Source organism: Zonotrichia leucophrys, chromosome 21, assembly GCF_028769735.1.
Source record: "Zonotrichia leucophrys gambelii isolate GWCS_2022_RI chromosome 21, RI_Zleu_2.0, whole genome shotgun sequence".
Classification (NCBI taxonomy): domain Eukaryota; kingdom Metazoa; phylum Chordata; class Aves; order Passeriformes; family Passerellidae; genus Zonotrichia; species Zonotrichia leucophrys.
In genome coordinates this window covers 7,282,390-7,301,091 of record NC_088190.1, presented here as the reverse complement: position 1 = coordinate 7,301,091, position 18,702 = coordinate 7,282,390, and the positions used below count along the sequence as shown (strand labels likewise).

At 53.7% G+C, this 18,702-nt stretch overlaps 3 protein-coding genes across 4 annotated transcripts; 1 reads left to right on the top strand and 2 right to left on the bottom strand.

Moving 5' to 3' along the window:
• Window positions 1-747: 747 nt before the first annotated feature.
• Window positions 748-10,236, bottom strand: PINK1 (PTEN induced kinase 1). Its single transcript, XM_064730930.1, has 8 exons — window positions 9,916-10,236; window positions 7,752-8,051; window positions 6,707-6,810; window positions 4,914-5,096; window positions 4,380-4,543; window positions 3,303-3,430; window positions 2,318-2,554; window positions 748-1,933 (listed from the first exon to the last, which is right to left on the bottom strand). Exons 1-8 carry the CDS (start codon window positions 10,234-10,236, stop codon window positions 1,673-1,675), a joined length of 1,698 nt encoding a protein of 565 aa, XP_064587000.1. The 3' UTR covers window positions 748-1,672.
• Window positions 10,237-11,425: 1,189 nt separating this feature from the next.
• CDA (cytidine deaminase) lies at window positions 11,426-13,872 on the bottom strand. Of its 2 annotated transcripts, XR_010442587.1 has the most exons (5): window positions 13,576-13,872; window positions 13,187-13,298; window positions 12,884-12,941; window positions 12,066-12,249; window positions 11,432-11,967 (listed from the first exon to the last, which is right to left on the bottom strand). XR_010442587.1 is itself a non-coding variant. In XM_064730625.1 (4 exons), the coding sequence occupies exons 1-4, from the start codon at window positions 13,748-13,750 to the stop codon at window positions 12,136-12,138; spliced, it is 459 nt and encodes a 152-aa protein (XP_064586695.1). In that variant the 5' UTR covers window positions 13,751-13,872; the 3' UTR covers window positions 11,426-12,135. The 2 variants fall into 2 exon arrangements, 1 of the variants encoding a protein (XP_064586695.1); XM_064730625.1 differs by having other exon boundaries at window positions 11,426-12,249.
• Window positions 13,873-16,645: 2,773 nt separating this feature from the next.
• Window positions 16,646-18,218, top strand: FAM43B (family with sequence similarity 43 member B). Its single transcript, XM_064730582.1, has one exon. It carries the CDS (start codon window positions 17,115-17,117, stop codon window positions 18,003-18,005), a length of 891 nt encoding a protein of 296 aa, XP_064586652.1. The 5' UTR covers window positions 16,646-17,114; the 3' UTR covers window positions 18,006-18,218.
• Window positions 18,219-18,702: the final 484 nt, after the last annotated feature.

The following is an 18,702-nucleotide window of genomic DNA, read 5'->3' as shown; positions in this document are numbered from 1 at the left end:
TCGAAACAGATTCCAGGGAAAGCAAGTTTCCAATGAGTGGAGTTAATCAGTGCAGATAAAACCCTGGTTGGGCAAATGCAAACACACTTGATACTGGATGGCTCCAGCCCGTAATTTCTACTCCCTACTTGTATAGAGACAGGACCTGGGAGAGAGAGGGAAAGGCACGGGAATGATGTTCATGGCAGGAAGAGGGCTTAGAGATCCACCACACAGCAACAGCATTTACTCCTCAAAAGGCTCCACAGGGCCCAGGGCATGGGACTCACTGCCAGACCCAGGCACACAGAAAGCAAAGGCAGCAGAAACACACTGAAAGAGCTCAGTAATGTAAGAAACAGCAGCAGACACTTTGGTTGGGTCAGATCAATGTTACAAAGGCCTTTTTTTGCAGCTTTTGCAGCCCAAGAGTTCATTTCCCCCAATTCACCAGGCCCTGTGCTCATTGCCGCACTGGAACAATGTGCAGAACCCTGAGTGCAGGTTACCCTGTGATGATTAGGGGAATCAGCCACTGTCATCCACCTGCAGGAGCAGGAAACTGCAGGAGCAGACAGTGATTTACCACACAGCAGAGAACAAAACACATCCCTAGGGCAAGGTCTGTTCCTCTTTGGGAAATTCCCCTTGGAGTAGAACACCGTGTTCCACAGTTAGCACTGGAAAGAGCTGAATTTGCGTTTAACACACCCCGGAACCAATGCTCCACAGCCCAAATTGGATTGAGAGAACCCACGCAGCCACAGCCACATTAAATCTTTAATTTATTGTGCAACAAGCATAAATAACTTTCTCCCCAAGTTCCTCTAAACACAATTATAGCCATGAAATTGAATGCTGTTTCATAAACATGGCTGTTATTTAAAGATCGATGTCTCTGTCCCCCACACCAAAGGATATTATTTCATTGAAGGAAACACAGACAGGTAAAAGAGCAGAGCATCACACTGAGCTCTTCAAGCAGGGGCTGCTGCCCAGCCTCACTCTGTTTGGAGCATTATCCCTAACTGGAGAGTCTGACTCAGCCTTGGACCCTGGGGCAGCCACCACCACAGAGCTACAACAGTTAAGAACAAGGATAAGCGGGATTTGAGGATGATGTGCTTCCACTATCCTGCGTACAACTGCGAGGTTTTTACTGCTGCTGACGCTCACGTTACCAGGCAGCACCTCATCAGGAAGATTTCAGGCTGTCATTTCACAGCTCAGAAGAAAATGGGTTTCAAACCACCATGGTTACCCCAAGAACAGAGACTGCAGTTCCCTCTGTCAGCGTGGATTTCCGTGTGTTAAATTGTTTCTCTATAAAATGCAGCCAGACAGTGCCTCCTCCCAGTCACCCCTCTGAAAGGAATCTGCTTCACTCAACACACAATTTACAAGTCAATCAATTCCCAAACGGGAACAAAACCAACCACAAACCTCTGGACACTTGCAAGGTCCACACTCCCGTCCCCCCAGAGAGTAAGGAAGCAAGAAGGGCATCTCCTCTAGCAGGGACACAAAAGCAGCGTGGTTAACACTTGCTAGAGAGAAATTCAAGCTCCTAAACACAGGCCTGCAGCTCGTTCTCTAAAGCACTACAGGACTGCAGACAGACAGAAAGGACAGGTTCCTAAGTGCCTTTAGAAAGTGCCATTTATGTGGGATGCTCGTGTTCCAGGTGGTTCCTTCACCCCGAGTGGCTTCTCCATGCCAGCAACAGGAATATTGCTGCCCAGAGGTCTTCAAACTCGAGGTTTGCCAAGAAGCACATCTTCATTTTGGTTTCTACCTGGCTCTTGTCTGCCAGCCTGTTGGTGAGCAGGGTGGCTGCAGACTGGCAGAGCAGCCAGGCGATCATCTGGTCAGGTTTCAGGGTCCTGGATGCCACAACACTGTCACCCCAGAGGCTCAGGTGCAGCACGTTCGCAGCCACCCTCGCAGACAACCTCTGCAAGAGGAAGGGGAGGGAAGGGGAGGGAGGTTAGCTGATCCTGCTACACTCAGCCACATCACCAGCACGGAGCATTGGCACCTCCAAAACTCCCTGAAGCCCCCCCAAAGGCAACACCCTGTGAATCAGAAAGCTCTTTCAGAATACTACTGTACATATATAATGTTGTGTGGAACCCTCCAATGCGAGGTCTGGTCCTGACACAAACATCTGAAACAATTCAGCACCACTCAGCAAAGACTTTTTTGGCTTTGATCCTTATGTCATCCTTTGATCCTGCAGTGAGATCTGGCCTAACCCCTGTACCCACACCCCTCAAAGGCAAAATGATCTGCCAGGGGTACTCCCAAAGAGGATATCTTGAAGGCAACAGCTTCTTACCTTGTTGGGATCTCTCTGAAGCAGCATCTTTATCACCTGCCTCACCTCGAGGGGCACATGGTTGGGCAGGCTTGGCAGCTGGTCCTCCTGGTAACTTCTGCTTTCCAGACTGGAGTCCCCGTGGCCATAGAAAGGATTGGCCAGGCCCAGGATCTCGTAGGCAATCGCTCCAACAGCCCAAGCATCAGCTTTGCTGTAGTTGATCACCGTGCCTGGACCAGGTGAGGCTGTGATCACCTGCCACAGAGAGGGGGCTACTCAAATAAACAGCTTGAGTGCAGCCTCTGTGCTGAAATTTTATTTTTAATGCTCAAACCTGTATTTTCCCTGTAATAAACTTCGACACTGAACCCAAAGGTAGGTTGCATCTGAATCTGTGCTGTAAATATTCCCTATTGGCATGCTCTAAGCCTCTGGCACTGCTCAGCCCACTGGGATGCTGGGAGGAGTCTGAACATTGCACTGAGGCTTTAGCTGTTGTCCCTGACCAGCACTCCCAGAGTTCCAAGGGCTATCTCCTGCTGGAATTATGGAGACAGGAGACCTGCAGATGAACAACCAACACCACAGCAAGGTGCTCCAGGTCCAGCAGACAGTTAAGGGTGTCTTGGCTTTTATTATTTCTTATCATCAAAGAAATAAAAAGGAACTGTAAATAATTTCACAACAGTCTTGAACTTTAGCCAAAAGCTACTGTTGCAACTGCTGCATAAAATTCTTAATAGGTACATGGAAAGGAGCCTGAATAAATATTAAAGAGTAAATTCAGGGGAGGGGAGGAAAAGTTGACTCTGCCTCTTAACACCAATTGATTACATTTCACCTGTTAGAGCTCAAGGTGTCTATTTGACATAGTTCAGCAGAGATGTTTACCAAGCCTAACTCAAGGCAGGACACAAACCTTCTATGCCACCAAAACTTTTAGCCCCAACAACAGGACAAGCAGAAAACCAGCACCCCAAAGCACTGCTACAGAGGGATTTACCTCAGGTGCCATAAGGCAGCCATTGCCACCCCGATCCACGTAGGAGCTGGTGAAGGGCAGCCTCAGGCCGATGTTTTCATCCGCCAAACAGCAGCCAAAGTCAGTGATGACCAGCCAGGGGCAGCCAGCTGTGAACAACACAGAGCTGCCAGAGTTAGGGCTCAGTTTGGGAGGACCTGGCAGCACCAAACACCACATCAACACCCAGCTTGGTGTCCCCTGCAAACTGACTGAGGGGGAATTTGATCCCCTCATTAGATTGTGGGCAAAGACATTCAGCAGAGTGACCTGGTCTAGTGGGAGGTGTCGCTGTGCAAGGCAGGGGGTTGGAATGAGAAGAGTTTTAAGGTCCCTTCCAGCCCAGGCCATTCCATCATTTTATGATTCTAAATCCTGAGCCCTGGGGAACAGAGAATCCTCTGTCACCTCTTGGGCTGGTCTCCAGGAAGGCAGGGTGGATTCCAGTGGTCTCTCTGTGTCTCTCTACCTGATACTCTTCAACCAAATTCTTCCACGCCTAATCACACCTGCCTACCTCCTATTGCTCCTGCCAATTGGAATCTCAATCACACCCAAAAAGAGCTCAGGTAATTCAAACTGCTGTTAGAGGCTGACAGGAGAACACATAGAAGAAAATGCTGGATCCCTCCCCTCCCAACCCATGTTTCCTCATCCCAGGGTGCAGCACCATTAACCTGGCTGTGAGATTTTAAGAGGCTCTCTGTACTCTCTGGCTTGGAAGAGATGACAGAACCAAGAGCCTGAAGCAAAGGCTCCTGCAGCATCCCAAATGTGGCGTTCCCGGATGTTCCAGTCAATGTTGGCTGTGCTCATGCAATCCATCATCTCAGCAATACACTATGTCCATGTTAATGATCCAAAACCTCAGGCACAGACAGGATCGATGAATTGCTGCTCTCACAGCAAATACCAAGCTAAAAACTAAACCTGAGATTATTCAAAAAGGTTTGATGCTTCTTCCCCCAAACACGCAGCCGGGTGAGACTTCCCCGAATACCAATGTGATCAAATCACTTCTGTGAATTAACTGGCTTTTATCCTCAGGGATCTACGTACCAGAATCAAATTCAACCAGGATGTTGTCAGACTTGAGGTCTCTGTGTGCTATTCCATGTCGAACAAGGTGGTCCACGCCTTCCAGGAGCTGCAGAATCATCACCGTGGAGAGGCGAACATCCGGCGTGTTCTCCTGCAGATACTGGCGCAGCGTGAAGGGGTAGCTAGGCAGAACAGGGAAAAAATGGGAATTAGCATCCTGGAGGCTTATCACTGGCAGCTCAACCTCACTGTTGGCTCATCTCATTACTGATTCTACTCCATCTCTAGCAGTGTGCTCAGACTAGGGGTGAAGTTCAGACTTAGAAGGGCAGACAAATGGGGACAAACTCCACATTTCTCACTTTAATTTGGGGTAATTATTAAAAAGAACGGTTTGTCTTCATTGTGGAAGCACAGTCAGAACCTCAAGAACTTGGAACAGGTCCTGGGAGGCGTTTCCAAGAGCATACTCTGCTCTTTGGCAGCAGCCCAGACCCAAGCTTTGCAGGGACAGAGTGCCCAAGTCACGTTAAGCAGCTTCTCTCCACTTACTTCTTCATCACCAAGAAGAGCGTGCGGCTGTGACCGATCCCTCTGGGGTTCAGGCTCAATGGAAGGACATCAGGATAATCAGCAAAGGCTCCAGGCAGCAAAGGGACAGAGGATGTGAACGCTCGGATCACCTGGATTATATTCGGATGAGGCTGCAGCTTCTTCCTCCCAAGGACAGGATTTCTGTGCAGAGGAAAGACACCACAGATTGCACCAATGCCTCAGTCGGTTCTGATGGATCCCAGGCACATTGCTGCTATTGCTGGAACTACTTTTCATTATTATGGCCTGTCCTCCACACCAAAGGGTTCCCCAGCAGTGAGCAAACACGTTTTTGCTGCACTGGAAGCCTCATCAGAGAGAGATTAAAGCTGCACAGGGTGGATTACAGGACTGCACATTAAGCAAACAGTCAGACACTCACATCCTGGAATCCATTCACTGAGCAAGAGCATGGGCAGCAGTTTCATGGCCCATTTCCCAACCAGCACCTCAGCCCAGAACTTCTCAGGTGAATGCAGAGCACCCACAGCCTGTATGGACCCGCTGCAGCCACGGGCATCTCCCAGCACCTTCTCCAGAGCTCAGAATCAACCCCAGTGCCTCCCAGAGCAAACTGAGCCAACCAAGGTGTCAAGGGGCTCTTCTGCAACTGGATTTCCCTATTCACAATGGCCAAATAGGAAATAAGGTGCTTTACCTGCACTACAAACAGAGCTTTGATAAAAACCCTCACACATAACATGCAGCCCTCATTTTACTCAAGCCCCACTAACCCTTCTATGCTGCTAACAAAGGCAGAGCCAGGCACAGGCTGCTTCTCCATTCAAAAACAGCTACAGCAGCTCTAGAGAGTAACACCCAAACGCAATTACTTTGTTAGACATAATAAAGGTCAACTTCACACTGTGAGTATCAATTTAGAACCTCTATTTTATGGCAGAGGCAGGAAGCTCTCCCTACCCTGAAAAGCAGGTTACCTATTTGTCTGCAACACAGATCTCTCATCCCCTGAATGTCAAATATCCCTTTGGCTGCTCTGCTGCATTCCCAGCCAGCCACGGGCACAGCATTCATTATTCATTTGTATTGGCAGCCGGGATGGATTTGAAATTTAAATCAGACAATCTGGGCTGTGGACTCCATTGTTTCAAATGGAAAAAAAAAAAGATGCATTTCTGAACAAAATGATAGCTAACTTGAGGTAATTTAGAAGTTTCCGTGAGATTTTCCACCTTCACGCTGTTTGCTCACTTCCCACTCAGGTCAAAGAGTACAAACTAATCATTTCCATTTCCCTTCTCACCAGTTTTCCTGCACTAACTAAAACAATTTCAACCTCTCTGTCCAGCACCCATCTTATCCCAAACCAGTTCTCAAACCTCACAGTCAAATTGTATTACAGTGAAATCATTTGATGTTTAATACACTGTTACCGATTGCAGCGGTGCAATTAAAAAGCATCACAATATAAATTTAAATGGTGTTCAATCAGTGGCTCCTCCAGCCCTTACCTCAGCAAATGCCAACACATTTCAACACAGGGAAGCTAAGACACAGCCACTAGACCCAGGTGGGATCCCAAATGCTCCCAAATTCTTGATGCACCCTTTCAACCACCTCTAGACCACATACTTTAGCAATGCAATTCCCTGCATGCCAACAAAACTTAACAATCCCCAGGTTTACCTGCTTTCAGCAGCTATTCTAGAAAGCCCTGTCCACCTCCTTAACAGTAGAAATTGCTGCCAAATTAATCAAGTGATAAGACCAGCACCTTGCCACCTGCATACCTGCGGCCAGAGACAGCTCCGTACTCCCCGGACAAGGCCAGGCCTGTGGCAGGGACGAGCTCTCGGCCCATGGCGTCCAGGATGGCTTCACTCGAGGAACCAGCCTGCAACAACAACCACACCCATGTGGGTGCCAGCTCTGAAATCACCCCGTCCCAAAGCAAGCTGAGAGCAGATCATCCTGATGCTGGCACCATGTCTGGAGCTGGGTCGACTGAGACCAGATTCCAGGACTTCCCTCCCTTGAAAATCAAGGAAGGCAATTAACTACTTAAAGATCTCACTAAGGGAGGCCACAAGGCCTTTAGTTGCAGAAAGAAATCTATCTGTCACTTCAAATGCACCCTTGACTGTCAGCAATCCAAACTACACCTTAGCACTCACTTTCAACTTCCAAACCCAAGTGGAAGAACCCACAGCTAAATGCCAGGGTACATCTGGAGACCAAGGGATTCCAGATGCTGGCATTTTGGAAGATTCTCTTGAAATATTCATTTGTCACATCGATGGGGAAAGCCACATGGATTTTTTTAAAAATGGAAGAGCCACATTGAGGAACTGGATCTCCAGTCACCCGGGCTGGGAAACACTGGAGCAGATCTTGGAGAGTCACCGCATGGCAAGGGGACACAGCAGGCAGGTTACTGTGCACCCTGAGACCACTGACTCTTCAGGAAGAAAACCCATCTCTGTCCTGACACTGACAGGACACCAACTCCTAAATCACTGGCAGTAGTGGCTTTCCCCTTCTTAGACCTTTCCAATAGAGCCAGCCTCAGAAAACCTTTTCTTCCCAAAACATCACCCCCATACCCAAGAGCTCAGCAGCAGCTCTCAATGCTGATTCCAGAGGATGATGAATGCCAATTACCTCGCTCTGGGACTCTGCACTAACTCTCGACATCTCCAGTGTCACCTACCAACAGCTTTGTTGTGACACACTCATCCTGCACTCCTTAATTAGCGCTCTCAACACTTCAGTATTAAACATTCCAGCCAGAACTCCCCAGCTACAGACACGGGGGATTCAGCGCCGACTCCTTACCGAAATGTTCCACATCATTTTGATTGCTAAGGGAAAAGCCCCTTGCGGTTGGTGCTTCACCACAGGCTCCTCTTCAGCGCCCTGGGAAGCTGAGGCAGGCTGCTGCTGCAGGGCTGGGAGAGGGCTGCTCTGAGCAGGAGCCCGAGGAGCGGGGCAGAAGGGAATGGCTGCCTCGTACACAGCGGCGCTGCAGCCCTTCCCGATGGGCTGCCCGATGAGATACTCCTCCAGCTTGAAGCCCTGCCAGCGCAAGGAGCTCAGGGGATCTTTCTGCGGCTTGTTCTTCCCAACAAACACGGTCTGAAAGGAACACCAACAGGAAAACCCGCTCAGTTAGCCCAGACTTCCCAGCAGAGGAGAATTTGGTGTGTCAGTGGTATTACACGTCCTAGTGGGATGGTCCAACCTGAAATTCTCAATCACTGGGCTCGAATCAATGAAACCACATGAAAGATCATCTGCAGGCCATATATTTTGTGTGATACAATTTACCAGTCTTTTCTAAAGGTGCCCGTTTTAAGGGAAGAAGAGGAACCAGGAGGGGGAGTCATTTGCCAATCTAGAATATAAATATATTTTCCCAGAGAAGCTGTGGCTGCTCCATCCCTGGAATTGTCCATGGCCAGGTTGGACAGGGCTTGGAGCAAGCTGGCATAGTGGAAGGTGTCCTTGCCCTGGCAGAGGTGGAAAGAGATGGTCCTAAAAGTCCCTTTCAGCCCAAACCATTCCATAATTCCATGGTTGTGCAAAGAGAAGTTTAACTGAACACTTCTGAAATCAGATGCATTATTACACTTTTCTCCCCCTCCATAAACAAACAAGTCAAACAGCATTTGAAAGAAAATTGAATTAAAAGCAGCAACAGGAAAAACAGTGTCCTTTTTGTGGCAGTCAGCTGTGAGGGCTGGTTAGTGTGAGGAAGAGTGAATCTATGATGGGAGGGAGCTGGGGCAGAAAATCAAGAGATGTGGAAAAACAGCACACAGGAGGCTGTTCTGGAGTTTCACCACAGTTCATGATCCTACAGGTCTGGTGCTTTCCCAGCTGCTACCATACCAATACAAACAAGTGGCCTTCTCCATGAGCCCCAAAGCAGCAGTGACACCCTAGGGATGTGTCATTGGACACAGACCAGGGACAGCAAATGGAACAACCCAGCAAGGACAGGAGAGAAAGCATCCTCTTCAGAAGAAACTTCAGGAATGTGTCTGCTGGTCAGTGGAGCAGGTGACAGCTGGCTCTGAGCACCAGAGGTCTATTTTTACCCAGGAAATCAGCTCAGTGCCATCCGTGCCCCATGCCCTGCCAGCACGGCCTGGCCCAGCACCACAGGATCCCCATGGGCATCAACATCAGGGTCCTGGGACATGAAACCCCCACCACAAGGGCCCTGACCCCCTCCCTCTCTGGAGGAACAAGGAGTGAGGGCTCCTTGCTTTTGAAAGCACCTGCTTTAGGGTGATGAGGGGCTGCTGAGTGAGAGGCTTTCCCATGACCCTATTTTTGGGGAGAAAGAGGTGCCTGTGGGGCTGCTCCCAGCACCCCTCGTTTGGGGAGGTGCCTGAGGGCTGCTCATTGCAGCACCCCCCACATTCCCTGGGGAGAGATGGGGAGGTGTCTGGGGGGCTCCCCAGCGTGCCCTTCACAGGGGCTCTTGGGGGGCTCCCCACAGCAGTGACCCCCCTTCCCTTCATGAGGGGTGTCTGAGGGACTCCATAAAACAAGGCTCTGCCCTTCAGCAAGGGAGTCTGGACAGCTCCCCACAGCAGTGACCACCCCCCCGTCCCCTTCAGAAGGGACATCTGAGGGGTTCCTCACAAGAATCCCCCTCCCCTTTATGGATGATGTCTGACGGCTTCTCCAGAGCAATGAGCACTACCCTTAGTGGGGGTGTCTGAGGGACTCCCCAAAGCAAGGACCCCCCTACCCTTCATGGGAGGGCGTGTCTATGTGGCTCCCCCCAGCACTGACACTCTGTGCCGCGCACGGGGCGGTTCAAAAGGCTCCACACATCGAGGACCACTCTCTCTCTCTCACGAAGGATGTCTGGAGGCCTGCGACTCCCCGTGCCCTTCTGGGGAGGTGACTGAACGCCTCCTCCTCCCGGCAAGGCCCTCCCTCCCCCTCACGGAGTGCCCAGCGGGACCCCCGGGCCGCTTCCCACCTGGATGTGGCGACACGCCGCCTCAGCCCGGCGCTGCTCCTCCAGGCGCGGCTCCACCAGGCCCAGAGCCATGGCCAGCGCCAGGCAGACGCCGCCGCGGCCTCGCCGCGCAACGGCCGCCAGCCCGCCCGCCGGGCCGCGCAGGAAGAGGCGGCGGGCGGCCGGCAGCCAGGCCAGCCAGGGCCGCCATGGAGCGGGCGGCGCGGCGGGCGCGGGCGCGGGCCCGGGGCGGGGGTCGGGGCGGGGGGCGCGGGGCGCGCAGGGCGGACGGCACCGCGGGAGGAGCCGCAGGGCCCGGGCCAGCAGCAGCCGCACCGCCATGGCCAGCGCGTCACCGCGGGGGGCGGGGCCCAGAGCGGGCCAATGGCCACAGGCCGCGCCCGGAAACCACGCCCACCGGGGCGCGAAACCACGCCCCCGGCACGGGACGGGGACAGTGCGGGAACGGGCGGGGAACGGAATGGGACAGGGAATGGGCATGGAATGTGGCAGGGAGTGGGACAGGGAATGGGCACGGAATGGGGCAGGGAATGGAGCAGGGAATGGGTACAGAATGGGGCAGGGAATGGGACAGGGAATGGGGCAGGTAGTGGGCAGGGAATGGGACAGGGAACAGGGCATGTAATGGGACAGGGAATGGGGCATGGAGTGAGACAGGGAATAGGGCACAGAGTGGAACAGGGAATGTGGCACGGAATGGGGTATAGAATGGCCATGGAGACGGGCAGGGAATGGGGCACGGAGATGGGCAGGGAGCAGGGCATGGGAGTGGGACATGGAATGGGGCATAGAGCAAGACACAGAGCGTGGAGTGTGGTACTGAACAGGGCATGGAAGGGGACATGCAGCAAGGCATGAGGCAGGATATGGAAGGGGAGATGGAGTGGGGCATCAAGCAGGGCATGGAATGGGTCATGAAACAGGGCACAGAGCAGGGTGCAACCAAGGTAAAGCCTTGTGCAATGCAGGTCATGGATGCCACTGCTGGGAGTGCCTTGGCATGGATGACAGCACTGCCCTGAAACAGCCAGGGTACAGCCCAGTGTGTGGAATCGTCAAATCACAGAATCACAGATTGATTTGGGCTGGAGGGGACCTCAAAGCCCATCCAGTCCCACCCTTGCCAAGGCAGGGACACCTTCCACTGACCCAGCTTGCTCCAAGCCCCGTCCAACCTGGCCTTGGACTCTTGCAGGGATCCAGGGGCAGCCACAGCTTTTCTGAGCAGCTTGTGCCAGAATCCCTCCCTGCTGCCCGTGCTGTGGGACCAGCCCCACAGCCGAGGCACATCCAGCCTCTCATCCACCAGCCTCCCCAAGTCCTTCCCAGCAGGAATGTTCTCCTTGCCCCAGCCAGTACAGACACTGAGGGGTTCCCCTGAGCCAGGGGCAGCGCCCTGCACTCGGCTCTGCTGAACCTCATGAGGCTCCCAGGGCACATCCAGCACCCCCAGCCCTGCCAGGACAGCCCCAGGACCCCACTCCCTGTGTTTCATCACTTTACAACTGCAGGAGATAAACCAGAACTGCTTTTATTTCACTTGGGCAAGGCAGAAATGCTCAACCCAGCGCTGGCTAGGAAATGTAAAGAATTCATTTATCATTGTATTACAAATCAATATTCAATCAAGAAATGGGATTATCCTGGAGGCACAAAACCCTCCAGAAGACCCCAAAAACTTGTCCTCTTCTTCACCCCAAACAGAATGAAAGCAAGAAAAACAAGCTGGAAAGAAAGGAGCAAAGGACATGGTCAGTGCAATAACCATCCTGCAATCTACGTAATCTGGATTGGGTCACTAATTACTGCTGGGGTTGATGGACCTTTTCCCTCTTGCTTTCACTTCTTTTTAGAGCTGAAGGATCCAGCACTTTCCCAAGCAACGATTTTGCATTATTCAGGAGTGGTTTCTGTACCAAAGCCTGTTTGAGTTCTGCACCAAAGCCATGTCCTCCCTTGCCTACAGGGATGTCTGGATGCATTTTTTACTAATAACAGAGAATTTCTATGATTTGATTTTGCCATTTCCTCGGGGCAAGGTGGAGCTGGAGCCTGCAAATCAACACTGAATTAGAAGATGAGACAGAGGAACAGGCAACTTAACAATATAAACAAATTTCCCACTGTGTTGTCCCCAAAAAGTTGCTTACAGGCTGAGAAAATCAGGGAAAACCATTGTGCCCTGTGCCTAAGGGCAAAGACTGGTGGTGGCCACACTGCTCAGACCTTCTTCAGGTCCTCAGGACCAAAGGAGGTAGGCAGCAGCTCCTCCAGCTTCTTGACAATGTAGGTGCCATCTCCTTTGGTCAGGTAGACATCCCAGTCTGTGCCAAACTGGAGGAGGAGAAAGAAGAGCCAGATGAGGGAGAAGAAGAAGGGAAGAACCTGCATTTCTTCCCCAAATTACTCATATATCCCATTTTCTCACGTTCACAGGGAGCATCCCCCTCTACTACATGTATTTTGGGTTGGCTTATCAGCATTACCTCCCCCAGACGATATTTTGGGCTTACATCCTGTGTTTTTACCCCACCAGTGTGAGCCCCAGTGCCTCTGAACCTGCTGAATCTGACCCTCGAGCAGATTCCCGCGACCCATTAAATATTAACAACCCCAAAACAAGGTGTGGGTGCTGGGATTCCCGTGCAGAAGGGAGACAAGAGCTGGACAGGATCTGTGGGAAGCTCAGCTTTTGCAGGAAAACCCCCATTTTCAGGCTTGCCAGGGCAAGGATTCATGGGCAAATCCCTGCAGCTGGAAGGTGAGCTAAGGAATTCCCACTGAACACCCACCCAGGGCTGGAATAACCCTTTGCCAGGAGATAATGAAATTTGAGGAGCCTGGGGCTGAGGATGGGGGGCTTGCTCCCTCCTTGGAACCTCCAGGTGTTTTAGGGGGAGATGCCTGGGGTCAGGGGATGGTGTCTGGGGTCAGGGAATGAACCATGGAGCCCCACACGAGCTGTCACCTCTCTCATCACTTGTCTGCAGGCGCCACAGGGTGTGATGAAGTCGTCCCCCATGTCACTGCCAAAGGAGAAGGGCACAGAGACCTGAGGTCAGAGGAGGGGAGAATACCTGCAGAAGACCTTCATGCCCCAATAAATACAGAGCTGCAACAGATTTGCCCCCCAATTCCTCCAAAAACACCATGCAAAAACTTCATTTCCCTCTCCAAACGATGGGGCTGCTGCAAAAGAAGCTGTCCCAGGTGTTGTCCTGCTGGTTCCCCACCCCATCCCTCAGCACTGCAGCTCTCAGAGCACCCTCACCTGGCGATGGCCATGGCCTTGAAGCTGGTGTGCCCCTCAGAGATGGCTTTTTGAATGGCACCACGCTCGGCACACATCCCCAGGCTGTAGCAGGCGTTCTCCACGTTGCACCCTGCAGGGACAACCCTGGCATCAGCCACCCCAAACCCCACCAGCTCCTTTCTCCCCAGGGAATTGACAAAGAAAAGCCATTTTCCCTGCTTCCCCTGTTTATTTTCCCATCCGCTGTGATCTTTGGCTCGGTCCGGGATGGCGGCTGCCAGCAGGCAGCAGGGGAGGACACACAACACCAGCACCCCGGCATGACCCCGCTACACCCTCACACAGAACCCAAGGCTTGCTGGGGGCTCCCCAAAATCCCGGGGGGGGTGTCTCAGATCCCATCTTACCCGAGAAGATCTCCCCTCCGGCGGTGAGCAGCGCAGCTCCCACCGGGAAGCGGCTGTAGGGGCAATAGGCGCAGTTTTTGGCCTCGCGGCTGCGGCGCAGCAGGAGCTGGAGATGGTCACCCTGGGGCTGGCCCGGGGGGACAGCACGGAGCGGGTGCTGCCCGCTTCTCTCCATGGCTGCAGCTGCCTGCCCTGCCCGCTGACGCCGCGGTTAAATATTTCCTCGCCTGGAAAATAGGCTGGCCGGGACGCCGGGATAACGCCCCGGCACGCAGCTGTCCCCACTGCTCCTCAGGGACAGCCGCTTTTGCAGCAGCCCCATCGTTTGGGGAGGGAAATGAAGTTTTTGCATGGTGTTTTTGGAGGAATTGGGGGGCAAATCTGTTGCAGCTCTGTATTTATCGGGGCATGAAGGTCTTCCGCAGGTGTTCTCCCCTCCTCTGACCTCAGGACTCTGTGCCCTTCTCCTTTGGCAGTGACATGGGGGACGACTTCATCACACCCTGTGGCGCCTGCAGACAAGTGATGAGAGAGGTGACAGCTCGTGTGGGGCTCCATGGCTCATTCCCTGACCCCAGACACCATCCCCTGACCCCAGGCATCTGTGCCTAAAACACCTGGGGGTTCCAAGGAGGGTGCAAGCCCCCCATCCTCAGCCCCAGGCTCCTCAAATTTCATTATCTCCTGGCAAAGGGTTATTCCAGCCCTGGGTGGGTGTTCAGTAGGAATTCCTTAGCTCACCTTCCAGCTGTGGGGTTTTGCCCTTGAGTCCTTGCCCTGGCAAGCCTGAAAATGGGGGTTTTCCTGCAAAAGCTGAGCTGAACTCTGGGAAGCATCCTCAGGGGCAGCCCTGGCCCCCACAGCACCGTGTGCAGGGATTCCCACATCCTCTCCCTGCCTGCTGCCTCATTTTTTCCATTTTCTCCTGGTTTTTATTTACTTCCTCCTTTCTCTGTCCCAGGAGAACATTTTTCCACCGCCATCCTGGAGGTTTTTTTCCTCCTCAGTTCAAAACTGGTTCTGTGGCTCCAAAGGAAAATGTCCTTAAATCATTCCTGATGGGAAGGAACAACAGCTGCTGATCAGTGAGATCAAAAGAAATAAATTAATAAGATTAAAAGCATTAAAAAATTATCATAACAATTATATTTTCCCAGTTCTTCTAACTACAAGCAGCAGGGGAATCTGGCTGAAGACACAGGTCAAAAGCCCAGTTTCAGATGCCCTCATGCTGGAGCCCAAATTCAGTTTGGCTGGTGCTTCCATGGGAATCAGCCCACACAAGGTAAAGGGCTCCCAGGTGATCATCAAATTGCTTTTTAATTAAAGATTTCTCTATTTTTCCCCTTGCCCAAGGAGCTTCCTGCCCCATTTTCTAGCTGCAAGGACGGTTGCCACAGGTCCCAGGGATTTATCACTGGGATTTTGATGGCAAAACCGGCAGGTAAGGTCAAAATCCTCCCAAATCCAGTTTGTTGGATTTTGGGAGGATTTTGACCTTACCTGCCGGTTTTGCCATCAAATCTTGCTGCTGGGTCACTGAGGAGCCACAACAGGCTGGGAAGCAGCATCCAAACTGGGAGTAGCTTCTGATGGGGCTGAAACTCTGGGAGCTGAAACTGAGTATGGGACAGTGAGACCGCCACAGGCACCTCAAGAAACCAAATCTGGGATGCTGAGATCTGTATTGTCCAAGGGACAATCGGGAAATCCATCTCCCACCCACTGCCAGGTTGCTTGTTCACTCTGGAGCCCAGCAATGACAGTTCACATTTGCCAGGGCAGTGAGTGAGAGGAGGGACTGGCAGCCCTGAACCAGCCCACAACTCTTTTTCTCAGCTTTCAAGTGCAAATCCAGGTTGTTTTCCCCTATATACAATGCGGTGCAGAGCCTCCCTTGACCCCCAAAATCTGGGAGAAAATAGAAAAACCTATTTTCTAGAAAATAGGAAAACCAGTCCTAGGGCAACTTGTGGGTGGCACTGTGGGATCAAACCAGGGTAGAGGGACACCACAGCCCCCCGACCCCAATAATGTGGGATCTCTAAATAAAGAAGCTTCCAGGGTGGGTGCACATCTGCCCTCTCAATATGAACACTGAGCAAGTAAACACAGCCCTCACCTCAGTCAACAAGAATAGAAATTATGAAAGACAGAGGCTAGCATGGATAGAAATCTCCCTCATTAACACTAATTCCCTAATTGCCATCTCCCCAAAACCATCCTTGCACTGGGAGCAAACCATACAGCCCATGTTTGCATCAGAAAAGCTGAAAAACAGACAAATTAATGCATTTTTTATTATTTTGGCTGCAAAATCCTACAAGGCTGTCAAGGCCGCGGCAGTGAGAGAGTGGGGCTGGTGCTGTCTGCCTGTGAAGCTGCTATTTTAAGGTTGTATTTGCTTCACTCAAACTGCAGAAAATCTGAGAAGCTGCTGGGAAATGGCTTCCCGTTCCCTGCAACACCCCACTCTGATTTTCTTCCCCAAGCAGACTAAAAGTGGGGGAACATGGTGTTATTCTACACCTTTCTCCTCTCCGTTTTTTAATCCCAAGGCAAACAGAGCATCCCCAAGCCCAGGGGTCTCCCTGCTTTATGTCCAGACGGCAAAAAAAAAAAAAAAAAAAAAAAAAAAAAGGTGGAAATCAGGGTTTGAGCCAAAGGCACTGAATCCTGAGCAGCCTCAGACTCTACTGCAGGGCTGAAACCTTGCAGTGCTCCCCAGAAAATTCCCCCCAAGCTGTGCCGTGGGGAAATAAAATAACATTCCATTTCTCCTGGAGAGAAGCTGTCCTAGGGCCTTGGCCAGAGATAAAAGCAACAGGTTAAAAGCCAGCTCAGCCCAAAAGGAGAGGAGAAGCAAGGAGATCTGACTGGCTTGGAAATAACAGGAGCAAATGGGAGGTTTGGAGGAAAAAACGCCAGCAAACCTGCATGATCTGCAAATCCTGGCACACACCCTTGTGACACGTACTGATTTGGGGTGGCAGCCCCCACCTTTTTCTCGTTCCCGTGTTAGAAGCCATCATCTGACCCTCCCCAAATCATCCCCCCCACCCCACCCGGGTGGGAAATGAGGGAATTTCCCCTGACGCCGGTGGGTTCGGCGCTGGGGTCTGGCTGCTGCATGGGGATGGGGGGCTGGGTTCCCCCCGGCTTCCTCTCCCTCCGGGGCACGGAGCGGGCGCGCACCGGGCCGCTCACCGGCGGGGGCCGCTCACCGGCGGGGGCCGCTCACCGGCGGCTCCCCGCGTGCTCGGGGAGGTGGAGCAGCCCACGGAGGAGCCGCGTCCCCGCAGCCGCCGCCGCTCCCGCAGCATCAGGCGCAGGCGGCACCCGGAACGCGGCGGCTCCTCGGCTCCGCATCCTCCTCCGTGGGCAGCCGGATCGGACACGGGGCCGCGTCCCGCTGCCGGGGTAGGGCACGACACCCCCTGCGCGGGGGGCGCGGGGACACCCCCCAGACCGGCTCCGGGGCTTGGGGGGGTGGTCCCGCTGCTTGCGAGCGAGGCCGGCGGTAGCGGAGCGGAGCCGAGATGCTGCCCTGGCGCCGGAGCAAGTTCGTGCTGGTGGAAAATGAACGTAAGTGCAAAGGCAAGAGCCTGGGGCCGGGGCTGAGCTACGCGGCGCTGCTGGCCGGCTTCCTCCGCTCCTGCCCGGACCTGCTGCCCGAGTGCCCGCTGGAGCGCCTGGGCAGCGTCTTCCGCGGGAAGCGCCAGAAAGTGGAGCTGAACAAGGAGGACCCGACGTACACGGTGAGGTACCTGGGCAACGCCGTCACCCTGCACGCCAAGGGCGAGGGCTGCACCGAGGAGGCGGTGGGCAAGATCTGGGCCAAGAGCGAGGCGGGCGCCGGCGGGGCCAAGATGACGCTGACGCTGGGCCCTCATGGCATCCGCATGACGCCCTGCGAGAAGGGGGCCCGCCGGCCGGGCCACGCGTACCTGCTGCACCGCATCACCTACTGCGCCGCCGACCGCCGGCACCCCAAGGTGTTCGCCTGGGTGTACCGGCACCAGGTGAAGAACAAGGCGGTGGTGCTGCGCTGCCACGCCGTGCTGGTCTCCAAGGCCGACAAGGCGCGCGCCATGGCCCTGCTCCTCTACCAGACCTCGGCCTCCGCCTTCAACGAGTTCAAGCGCCTCAAGAGACAGAGCGATTTCCGCCACGTCCAGCAGCAGCTCCTGGGCGACGCCATCGTGCCCTTGGTGCCGCTCCGCAGGCTGCTCAACGCCAAGTGTCCCTACCGGCCGCCGGCCGAGCGGGCCCGCTGCGCCCCGAGGCTCAGCTCCATCCTGGAGGAGGAGGAGGATGAGGCCTTCGGCACCGGGCCGCCCCTGGGGGACCCCGAGCGAGCGGCCGTGCTGCGGCTGGCCAGCGACATGAGGGGCTGCAGCCTGCGCGGGCCCCGCGCCGCCGTGTGCTGAGCGCCGGCGGGACACGAGGTGCCCTCGGTGCGCCCCGAGCCGGTGCCGGACCCTCCTCGGGGAGCAATCTGGACAAGACGGCGGCTCCGTCTGCAGGAAGACCCATGGTGGGGGTGGGTTTGCACCCCAGAGACCCCCCCCCGGCCCCGCACATGAACCTGCTCTCGTGCCTCCTCCACAGCGGCCATAATAATAAAATGAATGTGTGTTTTCTGCGGTGTGACGGCGCCTGTGTCTTGCCCGGACCCCGGCGGACGACAGAGTAAAGCTCGGCTCTGAGGCAGTCTGGGGGGTTTATATTGCTTTTACCCCTGGAAAGGCAAGCCAAGGAGGGGGGGCTGCGGGGTCCACGGTGCTTTCCTGCGGCACCGAGGGCGGGGGAGAGCTGATCTGTGTAGTCATGGCAACTTGAATTTTTAAATATAGAGCTGGGGGGGAGGCGGTGCCGCCCACGTCGGGGGAGCAGTGATGGGTGTTTGGCCCCTTGGACCCCACTGGAGAGCTCAACTTGCCTACACCCCCCCCCTCCCACTCCAGATTAGCACCAAGGGCCTGAAGATCAATAATTTACAAAAAATTGCTATTTTTTTTTCTTCCCCTTTTGCTACTTTCCCAGAATAAGCGATGGTAAGGAGATGGGGGGATGGGGGTGTGGGTAGGTTTGTGTCCTCCCCGGCAGGGACCTGCCATGGCCCTT

Excerpts from the sequence above, each read along its gene's own strand:
- PINK1 (XM_064730930.1), bottom strand. The coding sequence starts at position 10,236 with ATGGCGGTGCGGCTGCTGCTGGCCCGGGCCCTGCGGCTCCTCCCGCGG. Across the intron at positions 6,811-7,751 it reads AAATGATGTGGAACATTTCG|GCTGGTTCCTCGAGTGAAGC; the intron begins GTAAGGAGTCGG and ends TTGTTGTTGCAG. Across the intron at positions 1,934-2,317 it reads TTCAGAGAGATCCCAACAAG|AGGTTGTCTGCGAGGGTGGC; the intron begins GTAAGAAGCTGT and ends TTCCTCTTGCAG.
- FAM43B (XM_064730582.1), top strand. The coding sequence starts at position 17,115 with ATGCTGCCCTGGCGCCGGAGCAAGTTCGTGCTGGTGGAAAATGAACGT.
- CDA (XM_064730625.1), bottom strand. The coding sequence starts at position 13,750 with ATGGAGAGAAGCGGGCAGCACCCGCTCCGTGCTGTCCCCCCGGGCCAG. Across the intron at positions 13,299-13,575 it reads CGGAGGGGAGATCTTCTCGG|GGTGCAACGTGGAGAACGCC; the intron begins GTAAGATGGGAT and ends TTGTCCCTGCAG. Across the intron at positions 12,250-12,883 it reads GCAGACAAGTGATGAGAGAG|TTTGGCACAGACTGGGATGT; the intron begins GTGACAGCTCGT and ends CTCCTCCTCCAG.